The sequence below is a fragment of the Amphiura filiformis genome, chromosome 10 (assembly GCF_039555335.1).
Source record: "Amphiura filiformis chromosome 10, Afil_fr2py, whole genome shotgun sequence".
Classification (NCBI taxonomy): domain Eukaryota; kingdom Metazoa; phylum Echinodermata; class Ophiuroidea; order Amphilepidida; family Amphiuridae; genus Amphiura; species Amphiura filiformis.
Window position 1 is genome coordinate 55,344,726 of NC_092637.1, and position 16,747 is coordinate 55,361,472.

The following is a 16,747-nucleotide window of genomic DNA, read 5'->3' on the forward strand; positions in this document are numbered from 1 at the left end:
ATTCACCCTTTGCACGAATCCGCCATCTTGCTACCAAAACGAGATCTTCCCTGCAAACGCATTTGAGAAGAGTGCATTTTTGTTTCTCGCCCTTTTCTAGCAACGCGCCAGCAGTCTTTTGCACAGCACGCGTTTGACATGCGTACGCACACCCAACAGTCACTTTGCGGGTAGAATCTCGTTTTGAGATGACCGCGCGATCGGTGAATACCCTACGGAATGTCCCATTAATAGCAGGCCAAAGGATTATTGTGATATTTAAAAATGTGTTTTTACCAATCATTGAGTGCTTACATAATGTGAAATTCATCTATCATTACATTACATTAAAGGAAAAAAAAGAAGAAATGTAAACAATGTGGTTTTACATTATATAAACACTGAATTATTGATGACAACACAAATAATCATTTGTTAGTGCTTACCTTTTATGGGACACCTGTATATTATTTGTCTCTTTAAGGGTAGACGAGGTATTGTTGGTCGAAGCAACCTAAAAGTCGATTTTCATTATCTAGATCAAAAATATTATTGAAAATTAACACCTTGATGTTTGCAAAGTTCATTCTACAAATCGTATACTTTGCAAACTTGCTTAATTTATTGTTGTTAATGAGTTATGTACGTTTTACAAAAGTGTTGTTGTTTCAGCCCTCTTTACAACGTAACTCAAGAACCGCAGCACCTATAAAAGTATATCTGTGATATTTTAATTCTTCTACACGCTCGCTATGAAATGCAGTTTTTGCAAAAGCTCGCTACCATTCATAAGATACTGTAAACTACAAAATCACAACAGTTTAAAATAATGAATAATCTTAATAATAACGAACATCAATTAAAAACTTAAAAATCAAGAAATCAACAAAAATTAATGTTTTCTTCTAGTTTTCGTAGAACATGGTACATCCTACGATCCTAAGTGTGCTAGTTAGGATTGCCGCGTATACACAGCTACGCTATAGTTACAAGAAACCATCAGTTGCTTGCCATCTGCTGTAAAGGCAAGACATGTGGGATTGCCTGGCATACTGATGGAGATATCTCCTAAGTATTCACCAGATAGAGTGAAGCAATGGATGCATTTATTATCACAGTTGCAAACACACACGATATCCTCAATGCAGGCAATTCCTGCAAGGTCCCATCTGTGTACATAAGTCAGAGGATTGACTGTGTGCAATAATTGTCCTTCGCTGTCCATAATATGAACTTTGTTACAGTCACTCATAATGATGGCATCATCGGTTGTCACAGCTAGTGCCAGGGGTTTGATACCTACATGGATGCTTGCAATGTGAGAACCATCTTGCCTGTGTTTGCTGATATATCCCTGCTTGATTTCTCCTACCAGTAGCTGACCCTTCGCATCCATGGCTAAACCTGCTAGACGAGTGTCTTCATCAGCTGAGGATTTCAGTTGAGGTGATACTGCAGGCCACCTTTTTCTATACATTCCATCAGGGCCAAAGACTTTAACGAACTGCGTGTCATCGGTAATATAGAAACTTCCATCCGAGCTTACTCTGACTTCTTGAGGCAGCGAGCGTGTCCCAGGTTTCAGTCCTTGCTTGGTATCTATGCTGAATTTGTGCACTCCTTGTCGACTGTACACTTGTACTTTTACTGCACTAGAATCAGCTACACACACATCTTCTTGGTTGTTGACTGCAATGCCAAGTGACAATACCAGTTTACCAGGCCCATCAACACCAATCTTCCTTTCAAGCTTCCAGGGACCACCAATAATCTGTTGTTGTCTAGATGCCTTAGCTCCTGCTTCTGCTGCTGCTGCTAGGGTGTCAGATATCTGTGTGCAGAAAAAAGTGATTCAATTATGTAACACACAATGTTTGATCATGGCATTTGAACCACATATTATTTTTGTATTAGTTGTGTGTGTCAGACTGCCTTTGCCTTGGCTATGTTTGCTGCATTAACTATAAAAATTTCATAAAAATGGCCCTTACGAAAATGTGATCATAATACATTACGTCCTTGTGTTTGCTTGCAGTGAGCAATAGTAAGATTTCGCGTACTTGTACGAGCATGTACATGCACAAATTCGTAATCATATTTAAAATCACAAGCTACCACAACGTGGCAGTTTTGAGCACACTTTGACTGCTGCGAGCACACATTGACTATTACGAGCATTTGCAAGCTTGCGAGCAACATGCGCGCATAAGTGTTACGAGTTCGTCACATTATGTTTTGGGCGAGCACGTTATGAGCTTACAAGCGCATGCGAGCTACTCAATTTTGCACCTACAATTTTCAAATTATATTAGTGCGCTTACAAATTATGCAGTAGTGCATTATGGGAGGTCAAGAGGTCACCAACTGCCAGATCAGATATGTATGCATCTCTCTAAAGCTACTCTCATAGAAAATAGACTCTCAATTCAAAAGGAGTAAGTTTGGACAACTCAAAAATAGTGTAAAAGTTGCCAAAACAAAATTCATTTTAGTTATCCGAACTTAAAAAATGCTGAAAACGCTCCAAAAGTTCCGTCAACTAATCAACTTTGTTGGTATTACTTAAAAAGTTGATGTAAGTCGTTGCGTCAACTTTTTAAGTAATGCCAACTTCTGAATTCTTCAGGGAACTTTCTAGAAAAATAAACAAGGTTCAAAGAACCAATTAGTTGAGTTATTGTAATTCAACATGTAAGTTTATGTAACTCGTTTATTAAGTTACTGGTACTTATTGTTTTGAGTTATTCCAATTTAGTACTTTGTTACTTAATTCACGTAATTGAATCATTTTCTGCACAATTAGCAGTATTCAAATATTTATTTTTGTAATCAGTGCAAAATTATATACTATAGTACACCTCTAGAAAATTATGCTAACCTAGTTTTATTTTCTGAGTTGTAACAACTCAATAAAGTAAGTGCAAATGAGTGCGACCAACATAATGATATCGAGTCAGCGTTACTCAAAATTGTACGCGTTGGCATTACTCGGAAAGTTGACGCAACGACTTACATCAACTTACTGAGTAATGCCAACGAACAATTTCTATGAGTGTACCAATAACTTTAAAAACTTTAAAGTTTAAAGCATATTTCTTGAGTTTTGAACAGTGTATTTGTTGATGGAAAGCATACCAACAATGATTCTGGAAGGAAGATCAGCTTTTCGTAAGTTGCGAAATTTGTATTTTGTGCTTGTTTTGTGCACAGAAAAACTTCGCCTAGGAAGTTTTGAATTCAGCAGCCATGCATATGTAATATACATGTACATATCATTTAATACTGCAGCATGTTGAGCCAGGTGTTAGTAATGTAATTGAAGGGTAATATTGATGTATACGGGATGTTTATACTTTGGAGAGTTCAAATATTGTGAGTTGTCATTTGGAGAGTATGGTGAGTTGTCACCTTTAGTATATTTGAAGAGTTTCATTTGGTAAAGTTGGGATGTGGTTTGCTATGTCAATGTATTGGGATGTTTGAACTTTAAATTTGGGGAAGGGATATTTGGAGAGTTTATAAATACTGGTGAGTTGTCATTTGGAGAGTTCAAGAGTTCTTAAACATTATTCAAAATTGTGTTTGGTAAAGCTGTGATGTAGTGTGCTATGTCAAGGATTTGAGGATGTTTGTTCTTTGAAGTGTGGGGGTCATTTAGAGAGTTCACATATGGTGAGTTGTCATTTGGCAAGTTCAAGTATAGTGAGTTGTCACTTTGAAGTGGGGAGTGTCATTTGGATAATTAAAGTTATCTTCAACATATTGGAAGAGTTGTGTTTAAATGGTAAAGTTGGGATTTGGTATCCTATGTCGATGTATTGGGGATGTTTGTATTTTGAAGTGGGAGAGGGTCATTCATAGAGTTCAAATATGGTGAGTAATCATTTGGAGAGTTCTATTATGATGAGTCACCTTCGATATATTGGAAGAGTTTTGTTCGATAAAGATGGGCTGTAGATGTATTAAATCGCGGGATGTTTGAATTTTGAAATGGTGGTGTCATTTTGAGAGTTCAAAGATGGTGAGCTGTAATTGGGAGAGTTCAAGTATTTGATGTGTTGTTACCTTCAGCTTATTGAGAGCGTTTTGTTTTGTAAATTTGCGATGTGGTGTGCTACGTCAATTTATTTGGAGTGATTGTACATACACCACCAATTCAAAGTGATGTGCTGTCAATTTATTGGAGATGTTGTCATGGCGAGTTTTCATATCATGGCAATCGAGCACAGAATTTTGTTTCCTGGTGATCCAGAATATGAAATGGTTGACTGGCTGTCTCCCAGCAAACACAAAAACTTTTTAAAAACGTTTTAAATAAGTTATATTTTGGCTTTTGGTTTAGGTAAAAACGTTTTAATAACATTAAAATGTCGGGTTATATAAAGGTCATGATAACGTTTTAAAACGTTTTGTATGAAAACACACTACAACAATATTTTTAAATGTTTTCAAAAATGTTATTTTTGCAAACATTTTTGCCAAATATTGTGTCAATACTTAAATAACATTATGTTAAAATATTTGAAACCCAGCAAACACAGAAATGTTCTTAAAATGTTTTTTTCAAAAACATTTTAATAACATTTAAATGTCGGATTATATAAAGGTCATGAAAACGTTATTGAAAATATTTTGGGCAAACATTTTTCGCAAAATATTTTTCAACCTAAAATAACATTCTGTTTAGAATGTTTTGTATCAAGTTTTCAAGAATGTTTTTGGAATGTTATTAAAACGTTTTTATACCCTTTATATAACCCGACATTTAAACGTTTTCTGTAAAACATTTTTGTTTGCTGAGCAGTAGATTATCAAAAATGTTTTTTAAGGTTATGAAAACGTTTTATACTCTTAATATACCCTTTATATAACCCGACATTTAAACGTTTTCTGACAACCCTTTATAACTTTTTGCGAATGATGTCGAAAACGTTTTGTGTTTGCTGGGTAATTTTGACAAAAACCTGAAACTTAAATATGACAGAGGCCGCTATCACTGCGGTATCAGTGTACTATTTTAGTAGAGAGACTGGGTTGTGCCAGGCGGCGAATGTCATGATCGAGCCGGCAACTTGTGAAACCGCCCGGCCGTATGGCATTTTCCATAATACTCAAATAATCCCATTCAATTACACGGTTGATGATGAAAATTTACTGAATTTAGAGAATGTAATGCGACCACCACCTGGGTTGTGCATACACATAAAGATGTGCATATACACACCCCTACACCACTACATATACATGTCCCTTTACACCAGACATTCACTTACCGCAGAGAGGATATCATCAATACTGGGCCTCTTGCGCCAGTCTGCTTCCCAACATTTCCTCAACAAGTCAGCAATGGTCTGAGGGCAGTCAGGCGGGATTGGTGGGCGCTCATTGTGGGCACAGATTCTCATTACAACAACTTGTGGTTCCATACCCTCAAAGGGTACCTGAAGTGTTAAAAGTTCCCATACAACTACACCATAGGAGTGTACATCATATGTAGGCGATAGCTTCATATCTCTCATCAGTTCAGGGGCCATCCAGGGGTAAGATGCTGATTGTGTCGCGTTACTCATTGTGTTTTCAAGGTTCTTAGCGATCCCAAAATCAGTCAACTTTAAGATGTCTCCATCGGCGATCAAGTAGTTAAGCGATTTCACATCTTTGTGCACAATACCCATCTCTCTAAGATATTTAAGCGGCAACGCAGCCTGCTTTGCCAAATCACAGAATTGATCTAATGGCAGTCGCTTACCCTGACGCTCATCTAAATAAGACCTCAGCGAACCACCTGTGCAGAGCTCCATAATCAAAAAGTAATCAGGACTCTCTTCAACAACCGCTAAAAGCTTCACTATGTTTGGATGGTCGAGTTTAGAAGTGATTTCAACTTCGCTTGGATTAACTTTATGAAGTCTTTTTACAGCAACCTCTTGTCGTTTCAATAGGGACCTTCTCCAAGTGGCTTGGTACACAGTGCTGAAACCACCTTCGCCAAGTTCACGTCCAAAGGTCAGGGTGGATCGTCTCACTTTCGAATAAGCCATCATCAAGGTATCTGTCAGTCCAAAATAAATAAGTAAATAATATTGTGTACGTTCATTAATTAATTACTTAGAATTTAATTTTGAATATACCTTAACAAATAAATAAACAACGCAAGTTTGAAAGAAAGAAGGAAATAAACTGTGGGGCTTACAAACATGGCTTTTAAACGTGGTGCGTAATCAGAACATTTGAATGGCTCCCCAAGCACCACTGCGCGGATTCCTGGATGTCCAATGAACTCACACTATTTCTTTGTGTACAGTAAGTTTCTTTTAAAGCTCATCCAACTTTCAAAAATGTTACATTACAAGTGCATTTCAGTTCTGACGAACACTACTCTAGTATAACTAACACTGCTCTAGTATTTAGGTTCAGAAAACATTACCTCAAACCTCAATACATTTCATAATATCAAAACAATGTTGCCCAAATGCAGAAAATTTACCCCCACAAAACTCAAATTTAGTCACCTTAAATCCGCCATTTTGGGATAACGCTATGAGCACATTTTCTACCAAACATAATTTGACACCATCTCCCGACACACCCCAATAAATATTTAGCTAGTGCGGTTTATGAGTCTTGGCAGTTCGTGAATGAATATGTCTTGTTGTCTTGTATATCAACGTAGGTCTATAGGAATTTCTCTCCTTTGATATAATCTACTTTAGTAAACCATTTTAATTTATCATCCCTCTAATCCTTCTGACCATGGAAAGGCTACCAATCCTGTTCTGATCAATCATCCAACAGCTAGCTTTCTATGAAAAAAGTTGTCTACTCTAATTGGAATATTCAGTGAACTGTACACTCTAATACTGGCAATGATGCTACCTTGTTTATGCCCGGACCTTGTGTTTTATGGTACCTGACCAAACTGGACCACGTGGGTTGGGTTCACAATGGTTTGGGTTAATAGCTGTTAATGCTATGGTATGAATTGTTTATCAAAAAAGGAATGCAAAGCCTTTTTCTCTGGGCAGAGCGGTCACTGGGAATGTGTCTTTAAAAAAAAAAAGAAAAAAAAAAAAGCGCAGTGATTTATAGTGCGCTACAGCACACTTTACAGGTTGTCGCTGACCACTACGGCTCCACATCATTCCACAAACCATTAAACAACAAATCAGGGACTTTGCTGCTTCAAGAGCGCACACCCTAGACATTCCACAAATAACCTTCGCAACCAGGATCAGCTCCCCGAGTTTCGTACGGTTACAACGAGACAATGTAGCAGTAAGTTCCTTGTCCAGGGGAATTTCAAACTAACTCATTTTTTCCACGAGAGCGTACTAGGCACCGCCAGGGTTCGAACCCGCAACCTCTCGCACCATAGTCGAACGCCTTATCGATTGAGCTAACTTTTAGTTTTTTAGGCATGGAATGGTATGAATTGTTTATCAAAAAGGGAATGCAAAGCAGTCTACCTTTGATACCAACCGTCTCCATGTCAGAATAATGTCATCATGTAAATACACCCTCAAGTAATATGGATGATCCCATTTGTACATAAAATACATGCCAAAGTCAATTTCCAGCTAAAAATCATAGAATCCCAATATCACAGGTGTTGGCCCTGATCATTTGTTCGTATATCCGCCATTTTGGATTTATGCCATTTTGTGCATTTTGAAACCAAAGACCAATTTTTTCTTCATTTTTTAAAGTCCCCAATTAATCTGTATGCAATTACCTATCATGTGAGACATGTTAATGGCTTGGCTTCGATTTAGTTTTCTTCTTCTGACAATTTTCACTTTACGGCCGCCATCTTGGATTTTGAGCTGTATTTTCATAAATTTTCAAGTTTTACCGGATTTTTATACCGAGGGCGAATTTTTTCTTCAAATTTTGAAGTCGCCAAGTAATCCTTGTACAATTATCTTTCATATAGTACATGCAAATTGGTTGGCTTCGACTTAGTTATCTTTTTTTGAACTTTTTTGAACAAGTGATCGAGAGGTCTATGTACATCAACCCAATGTTTGGCTAAAATATGAATGGTAATCATTATGCTAATATAAATACCAAGTTTGAAATCATTAGCCCTTAGAATATTTTAATAAGAGCAACACAAAGTTTGGCGAGATTGCACCAACCCCCTACCCTCTTATGGTCACCTTTAACCCCGGTAAGGTGGTAGGTTAATTATTTTCGCTTAAATAAGTGCAATGGCTCCCCCACCTCATTTGTTGGTCAGCAATCTCGTTGAAAAAAGTTGCAAGCATTTGCTCGCTCATTTTAGTGATAAAATTTTTACCCCAGCACCTTACCCGGGGATATAGGACCGGCCACCAAAGATGACCATAGGGGGGTGGGGTGGGGGTGAGGCTCATCATTGGTTTCTACAGTAAAATCAATGATGTTCATTTTGCTCTTGCGAAATTATTCCAACAGCTACTGACTTTTTACTTGTTAGTTACGTTGAAATAGTCATTTCCTTTTTTTCACGGCAGTGAAATAATGCCACATGGCCCCACATCTCATATGCACAGTTTATCCCTTACATATCCTGTGTCTTGAATGGCAATTGTAGCCCACCAAACCTGTGGTTAAGAGGCTAGGAAATAATTCCTAATATCTCATACCCTAGTTTGTATGCCTTTATCTAATCCTGCCCCACATGACAAGGACTATTTAGCCCTTAAATCCGGCAATGAGACTGTTCAGTGTAGGATTTTTTAAAAATTTTTATAAACATGTTTCCAATTGGCTTATAGCCATCACATGCTGACAATACACGTAACTGATTGGTTAATCAAAACTAGGCAGGTCATGGTCAGTATACTGAATGTTTGCTTTGTGATTAGGCCTATCATCTGTATAGAAAACTATGCAGCAGGCGATTTACTTCAGAAAAAGTTCCATATAACTACATTGCACAAAACTCCATTATCTATAGTTAATTGAATGTTTATTGACTCTTGTAATAACCCAACAACGTGTATATAAACCTGTATGATCTATTTTCTGTTACAAAATAATAATTGGTATTCATAACAGCAGGGCTATGAGACAAATATACCTGACAAAAGCTAGCAATACCATAATGGCTTTGTAATTTGTTTACTTTAGTGATAAGGCAACTTGCATACAATTTTATTCGTAGTTATAGCAAAATTTGTTTCCTGTAGGTGGCTTAAAAACCTAAATGCAAAATGAGATTCTGTAGGTGGCTTAAAAACCTAAATGCAAAATGAGATTTTTAAAAACCAGAATCAAGACGCAGGTATCATTCATTATTACGCCTCATATCATCACTTACTTATTGTCGAATAAGTGCAGAGTAGGTTAGATATGAATATTAAATGTTAGACTAAAGTAGCTCAAAGTACGTACACCTGATCCGTGAACTTGTCTTTTTTAAAGACAAATTCTTGTTAATATACAGGGTGTCCCAAAAAAAGAGGCCCCTCATTGCGCCCTCTTTTTCGTCTATTTTTGAAAAGTTGATCAAATATATTTTGGAATATAAAGAAACCTTTAATTGTTAGCTTTAATAAACCAAAACAATTATTTCAATCGGCTCACAACTTTTGAAGATATGCCCTTTTAAAGACAAGTACCCGTCTTTCACTCTGTCCACGGATAGCAAACAAAGTGGTTGGGATGAGTCATGCTGTGGAGTGTCCTACAAGATCACCAGACCTCACACCACTTGATTTCTTCATTTGTGGCAAAATCCAAGATCTTTGCAAACGTATTACTGCTATATTCGCAAGTATCCGGCGCACACGGTTGGTACGCAACGCAATTGATGCAATGAGGACTAGGGCTGAAACCTGTACTCGTCAAGGAGGCAACCAGGTAGAAGGCAGAGCAGCACAGTAAACTCACTTCAAAAGAACCAAAGACAAACTAAACAGCCCTTTTCAGGGCTACCATTTATTCCAAAACGAGAAATGACTTATGTTGTCAATAAAAAGAAAGCAAGAAACAATAAAGTAAGAAACATAATAAAACAAAAAGGCATAAAATAACCGAGAAAAACACAAGTAATTGCAAGTATAGCAATAGAAGTCCCATCCCACATCAATTTCGCCCAAATTAATGACACTTAACAAAATCCATAACCCATATTACCCACCGGTGAACCCCATTCCCTAAAATAAAGTTGTTATTTTATAAAGTTATCATCGAGGAATGTTTTATATTCATGCAAGCTATATGCACTTTTCAATCTTTGAAGTAGCCAAACCTCCTCCGTGGACAGAGTGAAAAACGGATAAATTTCTTTAAAAGGGCATATCTTCAAAAGTTATGAGCCGATTGAAATAATTTTTTCGGTTTATTAACGCTAACGGGTGAAGGCTTCTTTACATACCAACATATACTTGATCAACTGTTCTAAAATAGGAGAAAAAGAGGGCACAATGAGGGGCCTCTTTTTTTGGGACACACTGTACAAGAGGAGAAAATTCGGTGAAAATCAAATTTGCCCATACTTTTTGTACATAGCCAGAATTTCCAAAATTTGTATGGGCGCCCTCACATTATGACGTCATAGAGACACTATGTGGGGAATGTTTGAACTTATTTTGGTATCACTGGATATACCTTGTTACCAATTATAATGGTATATGACCTTTATATTGCTCAGTAGTTCTTGGGTTAATGAAATAAATTACTGAAGAAATATATCTATGTGGCCCATAACCTTGATAATGTTTGGGTGAAATTGGTTCCGTTATAATAAATACTTATTATTTACACATATAGTTTAGACTAACAATTCAGTAGCAATATGTTTCCATTATTCCAGTGTTAACACGAACCTTAAACATTGAACACGTACAGTAACATGTACACTGCAAAAACTCCGGTGTTGAATATGCAACACCGAGCTGGTGTTGAAGCTTCTGGTGTTAATTTACATTAACACCACGGTGGTGTCAATTCAAAATCTTAAATGTGCACTTCGTAGTGTGAAACACTCAGCGTTTCATTAACACCGAAAAGTGTGGACCTCTCAGAACACCACCCCGGTGTTAAAATCAACACGCTCGGTGTTGATTTTAACACCGACGTTTTTGCAGTGTACAAGGTATGTTATTATTACTATCATGCAAACGTCAGAATTGTGAAAAACACTGAGGGCGTCTTCCTCAGCAAATGTTACAATATGCCTTTAAGTAATTGATGCAACTTACTTGAAAATTATATGATAACACTACATGCCATATTGTTGTGATTTTATCGTTGATCTTCAAACTGGAAATTTTGCGATAATTATGTTGAACTTGTCTCTGCACTGTTCGATAGTAACTCAGCACAACTATTGTATTCTATTGCCTGGTTTGTCAGGCGGGGAAATCTTTCATGTGTCAGTATATGACTGAGCTTGTTCATGCTCCAATGAATGTCACGTTTTTCTGTATCATATTTTTTATAGTATGTAGTATTCGGGTTGTGACCCAGCATAATTATTATTTAAGCGATTAGTGGGCAAAAAATAATAAAAGAATAAATGAAACCCTAACATTAAGTATTCCGCAAGAATTGAACCTCGCCGCGACAAAACATGGTGAAATGTAATGACAATTTGTACATAGCATTAAAGGCCCATTCAGTGATATGCTCGTTTGGAAAATCGGAAAAATCATCAAAATATCTATTTTTGCATTTTTGCTATTGTCATATATATGCTAACATTAATGTAATTTAATTAGCTACATGTATTTTCTTGGGGCTTCAACTTTACCAATACTGCAATTTCCCAATACCAATACCTAATGACAATTTTAATGTCACTAAACCTTCACTTTTAAGCAATTTATACACATTTGCTGGGATCACTGAATGGCCTGTAAAAAAAAGGGAGAAAAAGTGTACCTGGTGAAATCTATTGATCCCTCGATCAGTTAATGGGGATATGGGAGACCCTATCGCCGCACCTTCATGCTGGTTGTAGAATTCACCACATACTGAAAATATGTGGTGGTCAGCTGAAACCGGAGCATTTCAATGATTTTGATCAACTGACAAACATCTCCAGAGTAGGATCATTCTTGACTCAATGCTATCAATAGTTTCATTTACGGGTGCTATAATTTGTTTTTCTTCCATCTGTATGTAATTGATTTAATTTAATTGTATTAGTTGATTACTTAAATAACAGTGTTTGAAAACAATAGGAAACGTAATAAATATAATGCATGTGTTAACATAGGATTAGGATAAATTCCAAAAATTGATTTTTAGCAGCAGTCCCTCCCATTCCACTTTTTAGATTATTTGATAATTAGTCACTCCTATGTCACAATATAACTTGGGGTGTGTTGATAATGAGTAAATTAACTGTATTCAATTCGTTTAGTAGAACGTCACGATTCATGACCCCAAAACAGTTATAGAGGACACTCAAAATGTTCGCCTAAACTAGCAATGCAATGAAAACAATGACTACAATACAGAAATTTGTTAGTTAAGCGAAGTGCGGTGACCCGGATCGTTGATTTTCTGGAGTTGTTAGCATAAAGATCATGCGATCCCGTTGATATATTATGAGTCAGCGGCAAAAGGACGCCTTATAGTTTAACATTGCAATATTATAATATAGGTCGAGATTATTACCTCCACGTGTCGAGTAACCGTCCTGTTGGTCGAGCTTCCAACCTACGCCTATGGCAAGCTAAGCGGCTCAGAACGTGGGACTAGCTACGCGCAGCTTCTTTCTCGTTACGTGCAGCTTATTAACCAATCAGATTCGCGGTTTTAAACACGTAGAGCTGATGTAAACATCCTCTCTCACAAATATTATGTTGTTAATTTTTGTAAATGAAAATATCTGTAGTATATCAGCAAAAAATGGTATAGGTGCTATTAAAGTAATATCTGAACAGAATAATGATTGTTCTATATTTAGGGGCTATCATTTTCTTCGGAAGGGGATCCCAAATATAGGGGTCATACTTTTTGGAAAGAAAAATAAGGGGAGGGGGGTCATAAATTGATAATGACAAAATGTAGGGAGTCACAAGATGACTACAGATAGTGTGTTTATTGTATTCAAAAGACTGATTTCAATACAATTTTAGCCTGTCTAGGGGTAAGGTGTATCGGTGGTGGGAGTCGGGGTCATAACATTTTGATGCCGAAATAGTGAGGGCCGCAATTTATTGACGCCGACTTTTTGTAAATTTAGGAACCGCCCCCCCCCCCGTACCCAAAAAAAAAAATGACCCATTTTACTCTCTCCATATTTACACAGTGGCATGTGATATCGCTTTCCTGCAATATCTTTACACAGCGCTTTACATCAGTAGTAGTTGTTGTTTGACCTTCATATCCCCTGCACCGCTAATACAGCCCGAGTATAAAGTTACTTGCTATTAAACACGGTGTAAACTTGGAAACACTAAATAAATATGCTTTGTGTCATTTTAGCCAGGCATTAGCAACATGTTCTCTTGACACGTGCTGTGATTTGGCCTCCTTTACCCGTTCGTTATCTATGCTAATTCCGTAAATTAATTACAAGATAATAATTGTGAAAGAGGATACCTATAACTATACTACGCGCAGCTAACGACCCAACCACGTGATTAAATTTGACTATTTTGATTGGTCAAACAGCTGCTCGTAACGAGAAAGAAGCTACGCGTAGCTGTTCCACGCTTTTGGCCCCCTTGGCTTGCCATATACGCCGCCCCCACCTGCGTGCAAAGTTTACATGTGTCTAGCTTAACCATGCGCCTCCTTACTCTAGTGGACATTTAAAATGAGAATTCTTTCAAAACCCATGAGAACTTGACAAAACTATGAAAATTGGAAAATTTCTCACTTCTATGAAAATTTCTCATCCAAATTAATGAGAAATATGAATTACGTGTCATGGTATCTATTTGGGAAGTTTAATGGGTTCGTATTGCCGGAGAACGCGAACGTTTTCAAGAAACTTTACACTCCAACCGTGAACGTTACTGCCACCTGGGCCGTCCCCGTTTAGACAATAATTTTGTACGTTTGACTGCAAACAATTTAATATTGCATTTTTGTTATAAAAAAAATCAGAAAAAAAATCGTCCTCATATACGTGGTTTGTATGGTGTAGGTATTCGCCGCCAAACAAATACACACCTCCAACCGTGGACACACACCTAAACATGGACTGTCCACGGTCTGTACTCTGTAGATAGGTGCAGAATGAAGGAGATGATGTTAAAAACGCTATTTAGAGCACGTCATCTCTTGCGGTATAGAGGTGTACCCCTTAATAGATAGTACAATCTCGTAGTGTGTATGTGTATGTGAGTATGTCCACGGTACGTCGATTCACTGCAGGAATATGTGTCCTCGATTGGATAGTACAGTGTTTTTTACTATGTACGTCCTTGTTTGGAGGCGCCCAAAGGCAGCCTATGTGTATGTGCGTAACCAATTATAATTGACGTTTGAAAAAGTCTCCGCGTATCGGGAAGTTTCTCCTTGGCCGTGCTTCTATCTCTTTATGTGTTCAGTTTACATCCCTATGTGTCAAGTTCACCTCCATGTGTGTCGAGTTTACAAATCCTCTACAATTGAATTTAGGGAGTTTCGCATCAACTTGCCAAGTTGTGGGTGTGTGTGTGGGAGGGGGTGGGTTGGGTATTCTTGCCAAGTTTTAATAGAATTAAAACGGTTGAAAACATTTGAAATATATCATCCAGAGAGTGTCATATCCTGTTGAATAACCTTTAATATTATCTAGTCTGAATGGAATGTGTTATTCCAATGTTAATTGAATTGAAACGGTTGAATTGGAAGTGTCATTTCCTGTCATTTGAGTAACCTTCAAAGTTATTCAGTCTGTACCAGTAACACTGTGAATTCCATTTAGAGTCCCACTAATGGAAAAAACAAAACAAAGAACAAAAAACCAACAAAAAGAAACAAAATTGAAATGAAAACACGATTTCAGTCACTTTACCCACTTAATAACGAGTTGATATTCAAAATAAAATACAATCTGTTCACCCAAGCAGTGTTTAAATGTAAGCCCAGAATACATTGCAGCCACTGACAGCATGTTTGAGAAACACATGGTTATTTTCAGAAAATATCACACTGGGCACCTGCTGTGCATGGTCAAGGTTGTTATACAACAAGATAAGCTATGCGTCTGCATGCATGCATGTGCAAGAAAACTTGTTCCACCTCCTTTTCCCAAGCATTTAAAATATCTAAAATTGTTTTAAAAACACGCGACTTTTAAACTTTCTTGGTAGCAATGTATCCACAAACATTGCCCGTACCCAATTATCAATTCAAAACATAAAAGTCTCCATGAATATTCCATCAAAACTACTGGTTCTTATTTTGTACATAAATTCGAATGTGAAATGGTGTTGAAATGGCTCCTTTATTACATTGCACATAATATCATACTGCATGCTGGGATTACATTGAATCAACCTCTGTCACCCAAGTACAATGCGAAATAATAAATAGACGGAAATGTCAGCATGGCTAACTGTCACAAGGTTGAGTAAACTTAAGGCTATAATGATAGACAAAGATAAAAAGACTAGTTTGCGTCTGACGTCATCTGTCAATCAAACTCCGAGCACGGTTTGTTTACAAGTGTCGTGATGATATGAGTTGCTGAACACGGCGGTAAAACCGGGCGCCTTATTGTTAATTTTGCACCATCAAACATACAAACCATCTCAAAAGTTAGGTCTTAATAGTAGGAAACTTTTTTTGGGCACCATGTCCACAATGCCTAGAAAAGTTGCTTTTTGCCTTGTAAGAGTACGTATTTTTCGCCATTCACTGCTATTCCTTTTCTCCGATGGCCACCGGCCAGATGAATCGACCTTCCTTATACGCGCTATTAGCCAATCAAGGATCGTAGAGAATTTGATTGACAGTGACGTCAGACGCAAACTAGTCTTCTTATCTTTGTCTTTCATTATAATTATAAATAAAGAACGAGGGCGGCAAAACACTTAGTTAAGGAGTGTAATATAATTTTCAAATGTCAAGTTATAACTCTCTGGAAGACATTTTAAGGTACCATAAAAACTCTTATGGTGCAAAATTGCACCTTTCTCTAAAAGGAGATATAACATACAGGTCATGTGTTAAATTTCGATATTGCTTAAATCAGGCGTATTTATGTGATCTGGGTTTTTTTTCGCTCTTTTAAAAGTATTTTCTTTATTAATTTTTGTGTGTATTTCATGCATTTTATGATTTTTCTTTTACTTTATTTTTAGCTGATTCTTCATTAGGATATGTTCTCTTATATTTTTTTCGTATCATGCTTGACAAGATAGTTCATTAGCCTTTTCAAGATATGGAGTACACAATAAGAGGGCAGTCTTCGATATGGGTAAAACCCGGCAAATTCAAAAGACTTTAACTATTTTTAGCAGCGCCATCCTATTGTGTCCGCCATATAATTATTTCGAAAAGGCTAATGGTTAGCAATGGTCTTAAAAGGTTGTGCGGGCAAACAATACTCCCATTTGCCATCGATCGGTAAAAACCTGAACTAACCGCGTTTTTTTTTTTTTTTTTCAATTTGAAAATCAATTTCAGAATGGAAAACATTTTAATTCACTTATTATAAAGACTACACAGCAAAAGAATTAAGGTACCGGTTATTTGAACCTCTGTATATCCTACACAAAGACATATATGTCATAATTAGAATCAGCAGCCAATAGCTGCATCTTTTAGCTCGTATTTTTAAAAGACCTTATTAGTTGAAATTGGTCAAGAATAAAGACGCGGTGATCCGAAA

At 37.0% G+C, this 16,747-nt stretch overlaps 1 protein-coding gene across 1 annotated transcript; it reads right to left on the bottom strand.

Moving 5' to 3' along the window:
- Positions 1–891: 891 nt before the first annotated feature.
- LOC140162321 (uncharacterized) lies at positions 892–6,023 on the bottom strand. The gene is made up of 2 exons (XM_072185554.1): positions 5,253–6,023; positions 892–1,810 (listed from the first exon to the last, which is right to left on the bottom strand). The coding sequence occupies exons 1-2, from the start codon at positions 6,021–6,023 to the stop codon at positions 932–934; spliced, it is 1,650 nt and encodes a 549-aa protein (XP_072041655.1). The 3' UTR covers positions 892–931.
- Positions 6,024–16,747: the final 10,724 nt, after the last annotated feature.

Coding starts and splice junctions, on each gene's coding strand:
- LOC140162321 (XM_072185554.1), bottom strand. CDS start 6,023: ATGATGGCTTATTCGAAAGTGAGACGATCCACCCTGACCTTTGGACGT. Junction 1,811..5,252: donor TTGATGATATCCTCTCTGCG/GTAAGTGAATGT, acceptor TTCTGCACACAG/ATATCTGACACCCTAGCAGC.